This window comes from Microtus ochrogaster, chromosome 22, assembly GCF_000317375.1.
Source record: "Microtus ochrogaster isolate Prairie Vole_2 chromosome 22, MicOch1.0, whole genome shotgun sequence".
Classification (NCBI taxonomy): domain Eukaryota; kingdom Metazoa; phylum Chordata; class Mammalia; order Rodentia; family Cricetidae; genus Microtus; species Microtus ochrogaster.
Genome location: NC_022023.1, coordinates 2,141,147 through 2,160,576, shown reverse-complemented (window position 1 = coordinate 2,160,576; position 19,430 = coordinate 2,141,147). Strand labels below are relative to the sequence as shown.

At 53.9% G+C, this 19,430-nt stretch overlaps 1 protein-coding gene across 1 annotated transcript in view; it reads right to left on the bottom strand.

Annotated features, from left to right (window-relative positions):
- Myo7a (myosin VIIA) overlaps window positions 1-19,430 on the bottom strand; it is a 65,712-nt gene that overhangs the window by 35,391 nt on the left and 10,891 nt on the right. The window contains exons 3-15 of the mRNA XM_013350175.2: window positions 17,307-17,420; window positions 12,849-13,001; window positions 8,474-8,658; window positions 7,911-8,032; window positions 7,687-7,829; window positions 7,392-7,505; window positions 6,316-6,469; window positions 5,536-5,612; window positions 5,121-5,240; window positions 4,356-4,498; window positions 3,490-3,700; window positions 2,824-2,959; window positions 151-257 (exon numbers count right to left, since the gene is read on the bottom strand). Coding sequence (XP_013205629.1) covers window positions 151-257; window positions 2,824-2,959; window positions 3,490-3,700; window positions 4,356-4,498; window positions 5,121-5,240; window positions 5,536-5,612; window positions 6,316-6,469; window positions 7,392-7,505; window positions 7,687-7,829; window positions 7,911-8,032; window positions 8,474-8,658; window positions 12,849-13,001; window positions 17,307-17,420 — 1,779 coding nt within the window. The remainder of the gene's footprint in view (window positions 1-150; window positions 258-2,823; window positions 2,960-3,489; window positions 3,701-4,355; window positions 4,499-5,120; window positions 5,241-5,535; window positions 5,613-6,315; window positions 6,470-7,391; window positions 7,506-7,686; window positions 7,830-7,910; window positions 8,033-8,473; window positions 8,659-12,848; window positions 13,002-17,306; window positions 17,421-19,430) is intronic.

Below are 19,430 nucleotides of genomic sequence, written 5' to 3'. Positions count from 1 at the left end.
AGCATTTTGTAGACCTTCCCTTCTGGATGCCCAGCTAAGCCCTGTCCCCTGTCCCTAGTCTGAAGTTCAAGGGGCTCCATGGATGGACAAGACTCAGGGTGGGGTCTGGATTTGAACCTGCCTCCCAAGGTGAACATCCAACAGCCTTACCATGGCAACGTCAGCCTGGAAAATCTGCTTTATGAACTTGTTCCGGGAAGAGTGGACCAACTGAATGATGTCCCCATGCAAGGTGTCCCGGTTCTTCTCCAGGAAGCCTGGAAGTGACAAAAAGTCATCATGGCTCCTCCAGCAGGGGCTCCCCAAACCCACGACATCTGAGCCAGAAGGACCTATAGAATTCACCTAGCTTACCCACATCCGTTCCTCAATGGTAGAGACACTGAGTCTGGAGAGGACATGGGCTTACCAATATCACAGAGGAAATGAGGGCAATCAATCCCCCAAACACATAGCCCTGCCCGCAGGTCTCTGTCTCAAGGAGAGAGCGAGGCTACCTTCTGGGTCATCCCTAAGCCACTATGAGCTTTTTAAACTAAGATGCCAGAGTCCATGACCCCCTGAAAGAGACCACATGTTGATGCTATAAAGTCACCAGCAAGACAACTAAACACCACCACCTCCTGACTAGACAGAGCCGTGTATTTTACAGTGTCAGCCCTGCCTGACACTGGGACAGGCACTTACTATCTCCTCCATGTGACGAGGGAGAAGACTGATTTCAGTGAAGTCAGAGCAGCAAGCCATGGCAGAGTGAACACTCGAACCCAGGACCCTAGTGCCAACCCAGGGAGGATCCCCACACCCAGAGGGCACTGCCATTCTCGGAGATAGAGGAACTGGAGCAGTACAGAAGATGAGGTACCCACAGGCTAGAAATGCCTGAGGGGTGAAAACATTGTCAGGTACAGGACTTGGGCCACCTCTTAGGGCAGATCCTGGGCCTGGTGTCATGGCGATGGAAGGGTAAGTTTTACAATGGCAGGATCTCTTATTAGAGCTATGCCCACCTCGTGTGACATGAAGGTCCCTCTCAAGATTTTGGTGTCCCTGTCTGGGAGGAGAAAGGTAGAACCATGTATATACCCACTGATTTCTGAACCAGTTCATAAGGGAGCCTGCCACATGGCCCTAGATTGCTCTGAATGTCAGGGGGCTTTGGGCCCTGGGTGGGACCCTTCAGGACAATGGACAGGATGTCAGTATTACACCCACAGTGAATGCCAACTTGGGGCTGGCCTTTCACACCAGGGTGGAAGCCAGACTCTCAGCAGGAAAGCTTCAAAGCTGCAGAGATTGCAGGACTGCAGGCAGGGTGAGCTGGGTTTTCACCCCTACTTAATTTCCAGCCCCCCCCCTCTCATTTTTTAAGACAGGGTTCCTCTGTATAGCCCTGGTTGTCCTAGAACTCACTCTGTAAACCAGGCTGGGCTCAAACTCACAGAGATCCACCTGCCTCTGCCCCCCAAGTGCAGGGATTAAAGGCGTGCACCACCAATGCTCACGTCAGCATTTTTTAAAGATTTGCTTTTAAGACAGACTGTGGATCTGGCTAGTTCAGAACTCACAGAGATCCCCCTGTCTCTACTCTTTCTACACTACTCCCTTCTGAGTTCAACACCATACCCAGCAAGATTTATCCTTCTGTATGTCTATGACATGTGAGGGTGGGTAGCACAGAGGGCATTGGATCCCTTAGAGCTGGAGCCACAGGCAATTGTGAACCACCTAACTTGAGCTCAGTGTCTCTGGAAGAGCATTTAACTACTGACTGTCAGCTTTAAGTGAGCCAGCTGCATGCCCTTGGGATGGGTTGGGAGGGGGAAGATGTCCACATGTCCCCTCCAGTGCTGTTAGGCTATATCAGGTCATAGAAGAACAGTTTAGTTCCCTTTTGAGCCTGAGTTTCCCCATTGCACAAAAGAGCACAGAGCCCCTCCTGTGAGCAGGAACTCACATAGACCCCATGCCCACAGCACCACCCATGTTCCCATCAGTACACGAAGAAGAACGCAGTATGGTATATCACATGGCAGAATAGTAGCCATGAAAACGAAGGAAATTGACCCATGTCACAACGTAGATAAACCCGGACGGAACTGTAATCAGCCATGTAAGCCAGACTCTAAGAGACAGATGGTATGACTCCACTTACACGAGGTACCTAGGTGGCGAGGTCATAGCAACAGAAGGGAGAATGGAGGTGTTGGGCCAGGTGGTGAAGGATGGGGTAACTGATGGTGGACTGACCTCTGTGTGGAGTCATGGAAAGCTCTGGAAAGGGCGGTGGTGAAGACTCTCAGTGTTGTAAATCTGTGTCGTGGCACTGAATTAGAGTGTTAGGTGGTTACAGGGGTAAATTTGCATTGTGGATGCTTTTGCCACAATTAAATGTGTGTGTGTGTGTGTGTGTGTGTGTGTGTGTGTGTGTGTGTTTTAATCAACATCTGAAGGACTGGGGATGTAGCTCAGGGGTGGAGTACTTGAATAGCATAGCTTTGACCCCCCAGTATCATAAGAAAACAATTCAGGAGGCAGGAGCAAGTGGATCTCTGTGCTTCACATCAGCCTGGTCTACATAGTGAGTTCCAGGCCAGCTGGGGCTCCATAGTGAGATCTTGTCTTTTTTTTTTTCCCAAAATAAAGCAAAAAGCAAAGCACTGGATGGCATGCTTCCTGTAGCCCCTTCTGTCCCCTCTGACCTCTGTGCCATGTGGTCTCACTCCTAGCCTAGGGAGAGGGACGGGTGGGGCACAGGCAGAAAGACGGACACACACACTGACATGGACACAGACACAGACACACACACACACACACCCATACCTTGAGTCTCATAATAGACAATCCCCGCAAAGTGGTTGATCCCAAACTGGGTGTCGTGGCTGTTCTTGGGCGGTACGTAGTTGGTGTTGAGCCTGTGTTGCGAATTCAGCTTATGCAGCATGGTAGCATCCGTGCCCTGAGGGAGCAGAGGAGCCACTGCCAAGATGCTGCCGTCCAGTGGCGCCTGCTTACGTCCTCCCATCTTTCTCAGCAGCTGCCCCTGCCATCCCCCCAACAGGTTCTCCGAGCCTCGATGCCCATCTGTGAAGTGGGTGAACTGGAACTGCTCATCACTGAGTGCACATCCCAATCTATGCCAGCAAAATCCCATGATGCAAATCCTTGGACGGTTAAGGCTGGAGGATGTCCAGAACCCAGGACATATAGCATGGCCAATAGCAAGACTCTAATCTCAATGACTTTCCCTGAGGGCAATCCTATGTTCCCATCATAACCCATCATAACCCATCATGAGCATCTATCCTGAACCAGCTGTGAACTTAGATCTCCATGGTTTAGCCCAGGACCCAGGGCCCAGGACCCAGTAGAACGCAGGTGACCCCTGCTCACTGCGTCAACACCCTGGAACCAGCACGAGGCACCTGAGCAAGCTCACGTTGCTTGTCCCGGGTTGCAGATGGGGAAACTGAGGGTTGGCGTGCCCACCTTGGGGAACTTGCTCTCCTCGTCGATGAGGGAGATGACGTTCATCGGCCGGTTGGCGATCATGTCGAGTGCATCCTGGTTGTCAGTGAACTCAATGTGCAGCCAGTCGATGCTCTCCAGGTCATACTCCTCCTGCTCCAGCTTGAACACGTGCCGCACGAAGAACTGCTGCAGGTGCTCGTTGGCAAAGTTAATGCAGAGCTGCTCAAAGCTACGAAGGGCAGAGGGCAGGGACATGTGGTCCTCCTGTCACCGAGACCTGGCCCTGCCTCTACCGTGTGACCTCAGGCACAAAGCTCAGTCCATCGGGTGGACTGGGGTGGGCATGTCAAGTTCAACCCCCTATGCAGAAGACTCTGGGGACTGGCAAGGCAAAGGACATGCCCAAGGTCACCGAGCATCAGAGGAGAGAGGTTGGCTGGAGCTAGGCTCAGGGCTCTTTCCACCTAGGGCCCACCAATAAGGGGAAAGAGTCAGAACACTGGGAAGGCGGATCACAGGGAGATAATAGAATCAATGAGAGGCCAGAGTTGACAAGCCCTGATGTCAGCGCAACTGAGTGGCAGCCTCAACTCTCTTACTCAGTGTGGTAGTCTGGGAGATGCTGTGACATCTTGCATTGCAAGAATTGAAGTGACTGTGGCCATAAGCTCAGAGACCAGAGACCACCTCCCAAGTACCCAGGACAGCGTGAGCTTCTTCAGTATCCAGCTGGGCTAGCCTTAGCTGAGCTGGGGCTGGCCATGAAAGGGATCTCCAGGATGACAAAAGTTAGGTTTCTCAAACCTGGGGTGCTCTTGGAGGTGGGTGAGTGAGCCTAAATGCAGAGGCATGGCATTTCCCAGGTGTGGGGTCCCCCACACTACCTGTTCACAGCGAAGTTCTCAAACCCGAAGATGTCCAGGAGGCCGATGGACCGGCGAGAGTTCTTCACTTCCTGGGAGGGAGGTTTGTAGATGGCGGCATTGATCTTATCCACAATCCACACGAAGAGACGTCCGTAGATGCCCTGAAAGGTACCCATCAACTGTGGGATAAGACAGACCCTTCCAGGAGGCAGTCCCCATTTCTAGACCCTTTGGATCCTGGTTCCAGCCTTACCCATGCTATTAGCGCCCCCAAGTCTTCACTGGGCCATCCCTGCTACCTCACATACACTCCTGACTCAGGAATTCATTTGCTGCCTTAAAGCTTCCCCGACCCTGAAAGGGGTCACTTTGGGGTCCAGCGACTTCACTTGTGTGTATCCCCATCCTCTGAATACCTTGAAGGTCCAGAGTCCAGCACAGGGCTGGCACAGACTGGGGACTTTGTGATTGGCAAGCACATGTTGGTATACAACATGAGGGTTGGAATCTTCCATCCAGCCAGACCTCACAAGACCTAAGGGGTCTGGTCCTAGCTGAGGACAGTTGATCAAAGCGAGCCTGGGGGCGTCCCTGCAGAGCGCAGAGCCAACTTCTGTGGAATGCCTGGCCTTTGGGCTCAGAAGACAACAGAGGGAACTTGGGCACTAGAGAGTCAGAGACTCCAGCTGCACCCTAGCCCAGGGGCTGCCGAAGCAAGGGCCAGCTTGGAAACACCTCAAACTCCTGAGGGGCAGAGAGAACAGGGTCACTCCACTCACCCACCTTGACAAAGGCATCCCGCACATCCAGCGCCTGCTCCCTGCTGAGGGGGGTGGACACTGTCTCCCCACGGGTGATGAGGGTGCGGCTGGTGAGGCAGCTCATCAGGTCCGGGGGGTTCACCTAGAGCAAGCGCCCAGGTGTCGGCCCAGCCCCACCCTGACTGTCTTTCATCCCAGTTGGCTCCCTTCCCCAGTTCTTCCCAGGTATTGCAGGGCCCTGGCCCAGGCCACCATTGTAGTGACAGAAGCCCAGGACCACACACAGCTGCCCCCTGACTGAACAGAACTTTCCTGTCCAAGGGCACCACAGCCAATTCCCCCCTCAGCCGACTGAGTCCGAAACTGACCTCAGAGAGAGAGAGAGAGAGAGAGAGAGAGAGAGAGAGAGAGAGAGAGAGAGACAGGCGAGCACTGACCTCAAGCAGAGAAGCAGCTGTGGCTAGTGACGGAGAGAAGAGGACCTCACAGGCATCCAAGTTTTCAAATGTCCGGGCTGCCAGCAGAAAGGGACACAGTGTCAGGAAGGGAGGAACAGGGGCAGGGAGACTCTGAGGAGGAGCAGGCGGCCATGTCTATTCTCTGGGACCTGCCCTGTCCCCAGAGAGCACCGTCAGTGTGGCCAATGCACATCTGATTAATATTCTCATGGCGTGTTCTCATGGTGGGCACCCTGAGAGCAGTATTAGCCTGGGATTGTCTTAGCTGTGGGGACATTCATCACTGCATGAACCTCCCAGAGTCCTCTTCTCTGCCAGGACCCATGCTGGGCACCAGTGAGAAGGCAGAATGGAACCCGTGCCTTCTTCCAAATGACCACCTCCCACTCTAGGACACAGTGGTGCCAAATAAGTGCACATGCTCTGCTTTGTCTCACCCCTTACAGACTGCTGTTTGGTCATTCACACCATAGCATGAACCCAAAGATATACCCTCTCTTGGGGACACCTCACCCTAAGAAACCAAATGGGGAAAGGATCTTAAAGGGTCTCAGTCAGCTCCGAACACCTCACCTTTGTGGTCAGACTGCCACACAGTGTACCTACCACCCCTGAGGCTGACGTCAGGATGGCATCCCTCCCAGCCTGCATCTCAGATGATACCGCCGTGACAGACAGCACTGCCAGCACCCAGAAGCCAGGTGCCAGGCTACCTGAGTGGGGTGTGTCACTGTGGAGCAGGGCACCGTGGGGTCTCACCCTCATACTGCAGGTTGCCCATGTGCAGGATGGCAGCCAGAAGCTTCGAGATCTCCCAGTTCTCCGTGTCCGTGAACATGAGGACCTTCATGGCTGAGCGGATGTTGGCGTACTCCTGACTGTCCACCCGGCCCTCACAGGTGATGCAGTTACCCTGGGGGCAGGGCATAGAAGAGGAGGATGGGAGGAGGCGGGCAATGCTGCCAGGATATCTAGACCACTCCTGTGGGCTTCTCCAGGGCACCCTGCTGTGAGTAAGAACTGGGCGCTGACACCAGGTCTGCTCCATTAGCCACTTCTATCACAGCTCAAAGCACCAATGCCTCACCAGGCTCCACACAGCCCCAGGGTGCCCGCTCTTTGGGGAACTCCCATTAACTGTAACCATGTGTGAATCATAGAGAACTATAGACACAGCCTGCTCCCTGGCGTGCGCGCACGCGTGTGTGTGTGTGTGTGTGTGTGTGCGTGTGTGCATGTGTATGTGTGTGTGTATGTGTGCGCGCACGTGTGTATGTGTGTGTGTATGTGTGTGTGTGTCAGAGTGCGCCATTCAGCTAGTTACCCATAGCACCTCAACACCTTTAAATCCTGGGCAGACTCTCTCCAAGGAGGTAACGTAGACTTCTCAGCCTCGCCTCTGTGTGCCCAGCCCCTAGAGTTCTCAACCTTCTTAATGCTGCGACATTTTAATACAGGTCCTTATGTTGTGATGACCCCCCCCCCAGACCATAAAATTATTTACGTAACTGTCCTTCATGTATGTAATTTTGCTACAGGGGTACAGGCCCCAGTAACCAGCTCCCACAATTTTAGAAGGCCCAGCCTACAGGTGGGAGCAGATCCATGCACTTAGATCTATGGCTCCTGTGTGTTGTGTCCCCACGTCCCATGTTAACCACGAGAAAAGTGTCTGTGGTAAGAAGTCACTAGGGACATGTGCCCAACTCAGGTAGGCACTTTAAAGCACAAACAAACCTTAAAGTGTCCCAAGGCTGGGACAGAGTCACACGGGTGAATCTGGTCTTGTCTACATGACAGACAGGTGTCTACCCCAGGTGTCACCTGGGACTCACCATGGCCAAGTAATTGTAGTCAGCAGCCTGGCCTAGGCCCAGCTTCTTCTTCTGCTCCTCATTCATACCCTCCAGCATGCAGTAGAACACGTGGTAGTTCCTCTCGTCAGGGGCCTGGAGATGGACACGCGTATTGGGACCAGAGAACACACAAGGGCAGGAATCCCACAGGGGACCTTAGACACTTTGGGAAGCAGATGGAAGGGCAGCATGGTAAAGGCTGGCTCAGACCATGTGGACAGGGGAGCCCACCTACCCAAGGCAGAGACTACCCACCCTAGAAGCCAGGGCTCACCTGGCGGCAGACTCGTGATTTCTCCAGCAGGTACTGCTCGATTTTGGCACCCTCGATGGCACCACGCTTGTTAAAGTGGATGTCAACGTACTTGCCAAAGCGGCTGGAGTTGTCGTTGCGGATGGTCTTGGCATTCCCAAATGCTGCAGAGCGATAGAGAATACAGCTGAGACTGGAGGGACCCCAGTGCCAGCGCCGCACTCACCCTCAAAGCCTGGCCCTACCTTCCAGGATGGGAGTGGCCTCCAGCACCTGCTGCTCAATCCAGGAGTGCTGTCCGCTGATGGCCGCCAGGAACTGCAGGATCAGCTTCGTGCTCTCGGTCTTGCCTGCTCCTGACTCCCCACTGCAGAGGGTGGGGGTGGCAGGACAGGCCTCAGTCCTGGCTGTCCCGTTAGCTGCTGTGTCTCACTACAGGTCGATGGTCTGATCCTCAGGGAGCACAGAGCTCCGCCCCACCCCACCCCTACTGGTCCTAAACATGACCCATGGGAACTGCTCAACTGATACTTTGGCCTCTTGTTTCGCCCAAGAGAAAACAGAAGACAGATTTAAATTGACTGTAGCTTTAACAGGAACCTTAGGAAACAATGTTGCTCTCAAAAGCTAACATCAGCCCAGGTGATGTTAAGCAAAGATGTCAGGGCAACTTTATACACCGTGACATAGAAGGCACAGCCAGCTCCTGCGGAGCATCGTGGCTTTCCAACCACGGAACAGTCTCTAATATAGTCACAGGAGGGCAGAGAGCTGGGGCTTGCACCGGGAGTGGGGCTGGGCCGCCCACCTGATGATACAGCACTGGTCCCGGCTGTTGCGTTTCATGTTGAAGTAGCAGTTGTCGGCAATGGCGAAGATGTGGGGGGGCATCTCCCCTATCTTCTTGTTGGTGTACTGGCGGATGTGCTCTGGCGAGTAGATTGAGAGCAGCTGGTAGGGGTTCACAGCTACCAAGATGGAACCCGTGTATGTCTGCAAGCAGCAAGGGACAGGAGTTTACACTGTCAGGCAGCAGGGGAGGAGGGGGATCTCTACCCTGTGCGACTCTGGAGTCCACAGACATGGCAGGAATCAAGAGGGCCTCAGACTGGCTTTGGGTGTGGCTCAGAGACATTTGATGAAGGGAGGAGGGGCAAGCAGGAGGTCCCTAAGCCTGGGTTGTATCATCCAATCTGTAAAAAGGATGAAACATAACTGTTCCTATGAAGATGCATTAGATACTGTATTTTCAGATTCAAAGCACCGAGCAGGGACAACTCAAATACTGACTCCATCCTTTGGCCCCAATCTCTGCACCTAAGACTTCTAAAGCAAAATTCAAAAGCTGGACCATGTTCAGAGGGGAGATTGGGATGGTAACGAGGCCACAAGCAGGGCCAAGGCATAAAGAGCAGAAGGGCCGGGGCTGGAATGTGGTACAGAAGGGGCTGGGATTTGGGGCTTAGACAAGGACTTTTTCTTTAGCACCCCCAGGGCAGACGTAGCTGTGGCACCCATGGATGGAGCTTGGGGACCAGAGGTTGTGTCCGTTCTGTTCCTGTTTAAGAGTATGGGCACGACTTCCTGCTGTGTCCTGGGGTCCTGTCACACAGGGCAGGGTGGGGCAATGAGGGGGGAGTTACTCCTCCCACCTTCCACCCCACCCACGCTAGAAAATGTCAAGCCCTGCCTATTGTTGCTGTGTATGTTTTGATGTCTGGAGCCCAGACAGGCTGAAGACAGATGTGTCTACACGGGAGGTGACAGCCACACCCATCTCTCCAACCTCCGCCACCTTTCCAGGACTCAGTGCACTACACAAGATCAGCCACCATTCCCCAGCAGCTCTGTCCAGGCAGGGAAAGCGGCTCTGGTGCCCAGCTCAGGCCAGGGGTGGTGCAGAGAAGCAATGACCAAGCCGAGAGACCCCAGTTTCAGAAACTCCCCTCCCCTTAAGCCACCTCCTCCCAGCACTGCAGCCCAGGAGCGCCCAAGATTCACTTTCACAGCTCAGCTCAGCGCCAGGAGCCCAAGCAGGCAAACAAAGGAAGCCAGGAGGCCAAGAGGAACCATCCAGCCCAGGCAGCAAGCCTCACACTCACCCCGCCCTCCACAGTTGGTCTGTTACAAAGTAACGAACAGATAGAGACAATCAGTCAATGCTGAAGAAGCCACAGAGACATCTCCAGGAGCCCAGGCAGGACCCGGTGGCCGTCATCCCACAGCTCCATCCCACACAGCTGTGCAATATAGCTGACTCCTGTCTCCAGATGGGGAACCCATCCACGCCTGAGAGCCAGCCTCAGTATGCTCTTCTGTGAAAGGGGGTGGCTTGCTACCCACTTCCAGGGTTAGACTAAAGAACTAAGGCACTGTTCTTGCTAGGTACCAGGGGCATCGTGCCACCTTAATCTCTTCTTAATACTTGCACAAGGGTGTGACACCTGTCACCAACACACAGCAGGAGGCTGGCCCCCCAAAGTCACTCCACACCCTCACCATCAGAGCTCCGAGGAGCCCTGCGTTCTTCGGTGAGAGGTGGGAGCTGGCCAGGAGCAGATGCGGCCTCAAGGCCATGACATTTAGGGGGAATCTGACGGAGAAAAGTCATTCTGGAAACCACAGATGACAGATAGCATTTACCATTTCAGACCCAATGGCCAGACTATAGAATCACCCTGAGAGGTTCGTTGACAAGTGAAGTGACAGAAAGAAATGTGGAGATGTCACCGTGACTTCCTGCAGCTGCAGACGGAGCCTGTTCTCCCACCGCCGCTCCGGGTCCTTTCCATTCAGTTTGCAACCCAAGGGCCTCATGGGCTCAAGAGTCTTCAGTGTCCCTCCTGGAGGTCACCATGTGATGGGTTCCCAAGCCAGCACCCCTCCAACCCTGCTCTCGGCCGGCCCAACTCAGCCTCCACTGCCATCATGCCCTTCACCCAGGTGGACCCTCCACTCCTCCCTGTCACCAGCCCACAGTCCCTGCTGTGCTCCCTGGCCCAGGCTACCAGATCCTTATTGGTCCCCTCTAGCATTTCCCTGCCTGGCTCTGGTCCTCACGTTGCTCCATCTCCTCCATTTGCACCCTACATTGTGCTCCGACAGGTTGGAAGCAGGTTGTTCTCTGCTGGGACCCATCCCTGCTTCCTACGAGCTCAGGACACGGTATGTATCTCTCTGATACTCTTCACCTTGCAGATGAGGAAGCCCTCCACTGAACCTGCGACCCAAATCCCCCCATTGTCCTGCTGAACCAGGCTGGAGCACTCGGCCCCATGCCTTTGACCATTGCACCCCACATGTTCCCTACAACACATTTTACTGGATGCTTGGTGGCTCTGGTTCAAGGTCTTTATCTCCCCACTGCCTAACAGAATATAGGACACACTCAGCAGTGTCTGTTAAGTGGTCATGTGATTAGTTTGAATGGGCAGAGTCGTCAGCCTCAGAGATTATCTCCAGGGACCAGTACGGAAAGGAGCTAGGGACCACGACCAGCCACGTTACCAAAAATAAGGCCTGGGATAAAAATGGTGAGAAAGACAGACTACCATGAATAGACAAACTACTGTCTGTGGAGAAGAGAACAAAAGTTTACACAAAGGTGTGCACACACGTGAAGGTATATGCACATGTGTGCACATATATTTGCCTGCCCCACATATCATGAACATGCAAGTACTCATGGTCAAACACATGTGTGTGCTTATGTGTACACATGCATACGTGGGTATACATGTACACCATTTGAGTACATACAGGCACACACAGTCTTTCCACTGTGGGAACACTGAGATACGTAGCGTCGTAATCACACGTACACCATTTGAGTACATACAGGCACACACAGTCTTTCCACTGTGGGAACACTGAGATACATAGCATCATAATCAGCTAGAAGGAACACTGATTTATAGCACACACATCTGGTTGAGCCTGTACCATAATGGCCAGTGAGATTGTTCAGGAGTTAAAAGCACTCCCTGAGCAAGCCTGCTGACCCGAGTTTGAGCCACAGAACCCGTGTGAAAAGTTGACCGCAGAGACACGCATCTGTAATCCCAGCACTCCTACGGGAGAATGGGCTGGACACTCACAAGCCAGCTAGCCTGCTGTATGCAGCCCAGCAGAGCAACAAGAGAACCCCTGCCTCAAAACAAAAAGGAGAGAACCAGCCCCCCCAAAGTCGTTCTCACACTTCCACATGTGGCGGCTACACACGTATAATAAAAGCTCATGTTAAAATACTCAGAACCAGACTCCTTTCTTCAATGGGAAGGGTGTTCCCAGAAGAAGGGTAACGCCAAGAAGGTCCTGAGGGACACAAGTCTTTGCAACTCCAGATGTCAGGTATGGCCACTTTGCTTTCTAGATAGTCCCAGCTTGTCATCTCTTTGTTTGCTTGTTTTTTTGTTTTTGAGACAGGGTTTCTCTGTAGCTTTGGGTCCTGCCCTGGAACTAGCTCTTGTAAACCAGGCTGGCCTCGAACTCATAGAGATCTATCTGCCTGCCTCTGCTTCCCAAGTGCTGGGATTAAAGATGTGCCCCACCACCGCCTGTCTAGCTAGCTTGTCATTTTTAATGAATAAATATCTTAAACTTTGTTTTAATTTCTAACACCATAAATATCATTATATGACCCTAATAAACAAGAGTCTTTGGCTCCCTCAGCAATTGTAAAAGGCTTTGGGTTCTGATGAAACCATGGGACTTTCTATTCACCAAGTGTCTCCAGGGCAAGTGTCCTGCCTGTGGAAATTGCCTCTGGGACCCCAAATTTCTTCCTTTCTCTGTGGAATCACTTCTCTGTATTCCACTAAGAACTGGTAATGTTTCCACAGGGAGGGGTGAACTGGACGGTTCTAACGAGGGTCTCTGGTCCTTCTTTTCCTTTCCTAAGGACACATGCTACTTAGGCAGCCCCACCCTCATCTTGAGGATTCAGGGCCAGCCCCCATATGACACCAAAACACAGCAGGCAGCAACCCCTGGGCTCCCCAACTGGCAAGATGCTAAGCCTGTCCCTGAGCAACCCTGGCCTCTAGCTTCCAAGCCCACAAGGCCTGTAAACCTGTATATAACAGCTCCTGCCCCGAACCTATTCCTAGAGCCCCCAGACCTGTGCCCAGGAAGAGGAGCCTCGGCCTCTGGATCTCAGCACAGCAGCAATGGGTGGTACTCACATAGATGAGGTGCTCCCTGTAGCGGATGAGCAGGTTGCGCAGAATGCCCGCCTCGTTGAGATCCCCCAGGCGGATCATGTCCTCCACTCCATGCACGGAGGTGGGGTGCATCGGCTTGATGTGCGTGGCATTTTGAGGGGAAATCCAATGCTCCTGCAGGCAACAGACTCTTTCAAATCAGCTGCTGCTCCCGGCCTGGGCTGTGCAGAGGGATGGGGGCCCCAGGGCCTGCTCGCCTCTAACTGGCTTGAATCTGGGGACTTTACTGGTCTCTACCCACCAAAGCAGCTCTTCTCCTCTTAAAGAATCTGGCTACAGGCATATAAGGAGGGCAAGGCAGAGACTGCATTGCTCCCACCTGAGGTTATCATTAAGGGGATTAGGCCCCCCAGTTACATTGAAGGCCAGAGTGAAAACATAGAAACTGGATTTAAGGGGCTTGACTTCAAAGCCAGACTCCGGTCAACAAATACATAAAAATAAGCTTAGAGAGTTCATAGAGAGCTCAGCAGGGCTATTGCGGCCAAGGCGCTGAGGTCATCTCTCCAGAAAGGTAGCATTCAAGCCGAGAACGTGTCTTTAAGAAGTGAGAGGGCCAGACAGCCGGCCAGCCAAACCAGCCCTTCCCAGGCCTTGTGGGCGTGGCCTGCGGGAGGTGCGCGCGGGCAATGGTTCCACCAGGGTGTCTTTCACAGGCCTGGCTACTCCGAGCTGAGCTGCGGGAGTGGAGATTTTCCAGACCTAAGAGCTGAGTTTCTCTCTTCCTACCCCAGCCTCCTTTTGCCTGCACTATTCCCTGCAGCCAACAGATGGCGGATGAGGACGTTCTAGGAGACTCTTGGCTTCTTTGGTCTGGTCAATAGAGCCTTGGTTTCGTGAGGTTGCTGTATTCAGAACCTTCTCATAACCCGGTGAGGGGGTGCACACCTTTAATCCTAGCACGCAAGAGGCACAGACAGGTAGATTTCTGAGTTTGAGATCAGTCTGGTCTACAGAGCGAGTTCCAAGACAGGTAGGGCTACATAGAAAAGCCCTGTCTCGAAACACACACAGACACACAAGACAGACAGACAGACAGGCAGACACAGACAGACACACACACCAAAACCAAACAAACAACAAACCTCACATTCCCAGACTCTGACCTGAGCTTGACCTGAGCACTCTCCAGCACCTTGAGCCGGGAAGAAACACGGTTTCTGGGGGTGGGAGGAACATCTCTGCGACCAGCCCCCAGAGCCCGTAGGTGTGCTAACAGGTGTAACACCCCCTTCAGGACCCCGCTCACGTGCCCCTCTCCTCCAGCTGTTCTTAGCTATCATCAGCCCCACAGGAGACCCCAGCGCGAGCACGGATCTAGCTTCAGTCCTCAGCTGCCCCTGACAGATTTGGTCACGTGATCTCGCCCCTCGGGCTACCCATGGTAGCAGTCACGCCCTGGTCTTCCTGTTTTGTGTTTTCTCTCATCTGGCAGCTCAGGCCCTGCCTCTAGTAGTGAAGAGGTAGCTAGGTCCCTCGGCTGCTCAGAGGGGTCAGGGTAGGGCTACTCCAGCTTCCCTAACATTCCATGGCATTCTAGCAGGAAAACTTAATCCAGCCAAGGCTCTCCCACAGCTGTTTCCAACGCACACGGGGCCCAGCAGTGACGTCAAGGGCCTGTCTACACTTTCAGCACCGCGCGGAACATTCCTGTCTTCCAAACACTCTGAGAAAAACTGATCCATTTGGAAATTTCCTTTTGCCTGTCCCTGGCCCCTGAGTGGAGCCAGAGGGACCTGGGCCTCTGGGCAACTCTGTGTCCTTCACCCCACACTTTGGTCCGCAACTCCTTCCAAAATAGGTCAGTTAGACAGTTCAACATGGTTACTGTCTGGGCAAGGTGCTGAGATCCACTTTATCAAGGAGGTGGCATTCCAGCTGAGACCTGAAGGAAAAGGAAGAGTTTCTGGGAGAAGTGAGCAGGGAAGGCCAAGGGACCTGCCAAACCAGCTCTTCCCAGGCCCTGTGGGCCTGGCACATGAGGGGCCACTGGGGGTGTCTTTCACAGGCCTGGCTGGTGACCTAGATGGAGTTGGGGAAGGTGAGACAGACTGAGCCCACGCAGCCTCTACAACCTTAGGGAAGGTTCCTCACATCACCTTGGGCCTCCAGGACCTCATCCACAAACGGAAAGCAAAGACAATAGTGCTCCGGAGTGGGGGAGGGGAAGCTATCCTGCCTGGAGAGGCCTGTCAGGTGTGCAGGTCACTGGGGCCTGGATAGACTCAGGCAGATACGTGTCAGGCACCCTGAGCCACGAGGTTACAGAGACCATACGGCTCCTTGTCACAACCCCCAACAGAGACGTGGGGCCTGGGACCCAGCGACAGAATCAACATAAAAGGCCTGGCCAGGTGAAGAAGCTGAACAATTAATTCCACCTCCTGTGTGGGAGAATGGCCTGCTTTCTGGTCAAGGTCCACAGCCCACAGCAGGGGCCAAAGTGTAAGAAGGTTAGGGGTGGAGACCTGGCTGTGAAGGGGGGAGCAACAGAGACGGAGGAAAAGACAGTGTCTGAGGACTGAAAGGGACGGGAAAAGAGAGACAAAAAAAAGACAGAGAAGGGAGGGAGGGAGGGAGGGACAGGTCAGGGTGGGCACAGAGAAACACTGGGCAATTCTGAACATGAGACACACCTGGGAAAGAGGTGGCTGGGACTAAGCTAAGACAGGTGTTCTCCTGTGTGAGGTGGGGCCCCCACAGGCACAGGAGAGGATTGCACAGAGACGAGGAGGCCAGAGCTTCCATGTTCTGCAAGTGTTCTCCAGAGAGCCTGCTCTGAATACCTTGTTGAGGCCTGTTTAAGTCATGTGACTGGCCTGGTCCCTACTCTCAGCTACCGGGTCTGTGAGAGGGCAGAGGTGGAGGATGATGGCCTAGCGTGTCAGGGGAAGGAAACAGGAAAGAGGGTCCCAAGGCTTCAGTTTCCCTAACCTGTCTCCATCCTATGTTCCTAGCCAGTCACCCCCCACCCTCGTCTAGCAATCCCTATCCTTAGGGCCATGGCGGGTGTGGTGTGGGGTGTGCAGGGTGGGAGGGGACCTTCAGGATCCAGTGACACAGAGTTACAGGATACCATCTGACATGCAACCTGACCCGGGTGAAACTCTACCCTGGGGTAGAGTCCCTGTCTCCATCCTCAGATCTGGAGGGCATCGCCAGCCTGACTGCTGGGCATCCACCCCGCACACGCCTCCCCAGACTCAGCCTCAGAGCGGGTTCCCGGAGCCTCAGAAGGGAGGAAGGGCACTTTGGCCTCAAGGCTGGGGTGCAGCCTCTCTCCCCCAACCCGAGTCCTGTAACTGCGGCCGAGACGCTGGTGGCAGACACACATGCAGAAGTAGAGATCCTTCGTTCTAATCCCAGAGCCACTGGTTATGAACTTGGTGGCTCACGGCCACCTGATGAGGTCACAGTTATCGTCTGTCCAGCCTTTCACGGGTGCCGTGAGGATCCAAGGACAGCACTTAGGTCAGGAGCTCTGAGAGGCGGCCCTGCAGGGTCCTAGGGACATCAATGGTTCCTTGCCCTCGGCTTACAGCTCCTCTTGTCCCAGCAGGACCTTCTTCAAGTCACTATTCCCTCTTGGCTGTCCCCAGACTAGGACACTAAGACAGGAATCCCAGCTAGACTCTCCCCAGAGCCAGTCATAGCACTGGACACAATTCTGATTAGGGCAAGGAAGTTTCCCAGGTCCTTAATGTCTCCACTACACCACATTCTTGGGATCTGCCCTGCATCTACATGTCCCCAATACACACACACACACACACGTGAACACGCATAGAGACAAATGTGCGCACACACATGTCCACACTCATGCACACACACTCACATGCAAAGGTACATACACATATTCCGGACTTACTCTCCAAGATCCCACGGCTGCCCTCTGGGCCCTCACATAGACCACCTCCCTTCCTTACAGCCCTTTCTTTTGACCTTTGCCTCCTTCCTCAAGCCTGAATCGTTACCAGTCTGCACTTCCGAGGCCCCTTCCAAGAGACGTGAAGGGCTGATAGGTTAGACTTCCTTCCTAAGGGCAATGTGGGTGGTGAATCCCACAAGCCAACAGAGCAAAGCCCGGTGTTTCTACATGGATGCCAGCTGTACTGAGGTGCTTGCACGTGGAGGCCCGCACGTGGGTCTCACCTTATTAAAGAGGGAGAAAGAAAAAGAAACTGAGGCACGAAAGGGAGGACCTTGACCCAAAGGCCCACGGAGCCGTGCCAAGGAGCTCCCCCAACACAGCACATACAGCCTTCATCCCATGTCCCAGAGAGGCCGGAAGCCTTCAGAAACGTGCAAACAGGAAGCAAAAGATACTCCTGCTGGAGCAGAGGAGGAAGGGTTGTGTGTGGGGAGGCATCTGTCACTGTAGCTTTCCCAGGCAGGGCTGGGGGAAGGATGGTCACTCACGTTGCCTTCGTCATCCACCACCTGGATCTGCCCAGAGTCGCAGAGTTTCACCACGGCCCCGATGGGTACATCAAACTCCTGGCCTGACTTCAGGTCCATCCACACGTAGTCTCCCTGTAGGTAGGAGATCCTGCTGCTGAGTCCGGAGAGCCAGCGGCCATAAGCTCAGCGCCCTCTCGCCCACCGCCACTGAGCCAGAGGAGATGGAGGGGGGAGCCCTGGCTTTCTGGGAACCTTGGGTGGTGGTGGCCTTAGGGCTCACAGTGTCCTCTGTGCCTCTTCTGAAAGCCAGGGTCCCCTCAGGTGGATGGACTGAGACCCAGGAAGAGGAGAAGCTTGAGGCAACCTCAGCCCAAGCCTGTCTAAAGCTGTGCTACCCATGACTTATGGACTTACAGACACCTGACAGACTAGAGACAGAGGCAGGAACACCAAGTCACGGCCATCCCACCCTAAAAGGGTCAGGACACGGGGACCACCAGGCTGTGACAAGCATTGCAGGCTCCATCAAATCATCCTAGCGATGGCGTCTACCATTTCTGCGGGGCCCGGGGCAAGAGGCCACACTGATCCCTGGCTTGTGAGGACAGCCCAGACCTTGGAGGTCACGGTGGGGGAGGGGGTTCTATTTCCATTCTAGGCAGCATAGGGTCCAAAGCCTGGCTCTTAACTCAGGTAGCCAAATCAAAACCCAGATTCAGAGATCTGAGCTGAGACCAACTATATTCCAAGCTGGTGTATTCGACAATCACCTACTAAGGGCACCTACTGAGGACAAAGTCCTGGTTGATTTAGACGAGGCTGTGACCAATATAGAGTTTCTATTCTAGTTAAAGAAATTAGAATGGCAACAGCTGAGCAAGGCTCTTCCCAGGATCCCTATGGACGCTGGTAAGTGCAGTAGAAGGAAGAAACTTGCAAGCAATGGCAGGAGAGTGGCCATGCCAACTTGGCAGCCAATGGACCACCCCAGGGAGAAAAACCACTACACTGGGATCTGAGGGGAAAGTGTAACCCTGCAGAGAGAACAGCGGGAACGCATATGCAAAGGTCCTGGGGCAGCAGGGAACGTGAAGGAGGCCATTACAGGGAAGAGAGAAGTGGGTGGGGTCCAGGACAGAAAGGTCCTTAGAGAACCTGGAGGTAAAACAAACATGCTCTAATCTAATAAAATGTGTTCCCTTGGGGAAGGGTTCCCAAGCTCTCCTGGAGGGAGGGAGAACTTGGTATCTCTACCAGCATATAAGCTCACAGCAAGCGTGGTTGGAAATGCAATGGCCTGGTAATCTGGGTCGCTGCAGACCCATGGGCCTGGCCAGGTAGGAACAGTTCAGGGCCTGGACTCAGGGATCCTTCTCACTGACCCCTGGACCTCAGTTTCCTTGCCCTTCAGGAAGGGGGAGGGCTTGGATGTATAGTTATTTCCGCTTCCCTCTCCCGTCAGAGCTACAATGGGCCCTGGCTTGCTCGTGTGAGTGGACTTAGCACATGCCAGAGACAAGCCAGTCAGTCCCAGGCTCTGCTTGACGCCAGGAAAATGATCAGGTCCAGAACTCAGGAGAGGTCATGTGCACTGAGCATCCCTAGGGAAACTGGGACTCCCCACTGCTTCCCAGTGCCTGCCTTTTCAACACTCACAACTGCCGGACACCTCACCTCCAGCCTTGGGTCCCCTGTGCCTGTCCACACCTCTGCATAGCAGGGCTTTTCCTAGGCTTCCTCAGCCCTGCTGGGCTGCACTGATTCTGCACTCTGCCATGGCTGTATGTCCTTGGGGACAAAGCAGATACAGACTGGAAGGTGCTGTCCAAGGAGGAGCAAGCCAGGCTACCCTGAGATGAGTTATGACAGGGACATGGAGCCACACACACCCAGAAAATGGCACCGCTACCACTTTCTTTCTTGAGACAGGGTCTCCTGTAGCCCAGGCTGGGCTCAAATGTGATACATGACCAAGGATGACCTCTCGATCATATAATGCCTGGTTTATGCACTGGACTCGAACCCAGGGCATTGTGAGTTCTAGACAAGCTCTTACCCCCTGAACTGTCCCCCCCTCCAGTCCTGAGGTTTCATTTTGACTGCTCCACTCTAGCAGCTGTGTGGATAACGGAGTCACCTGCT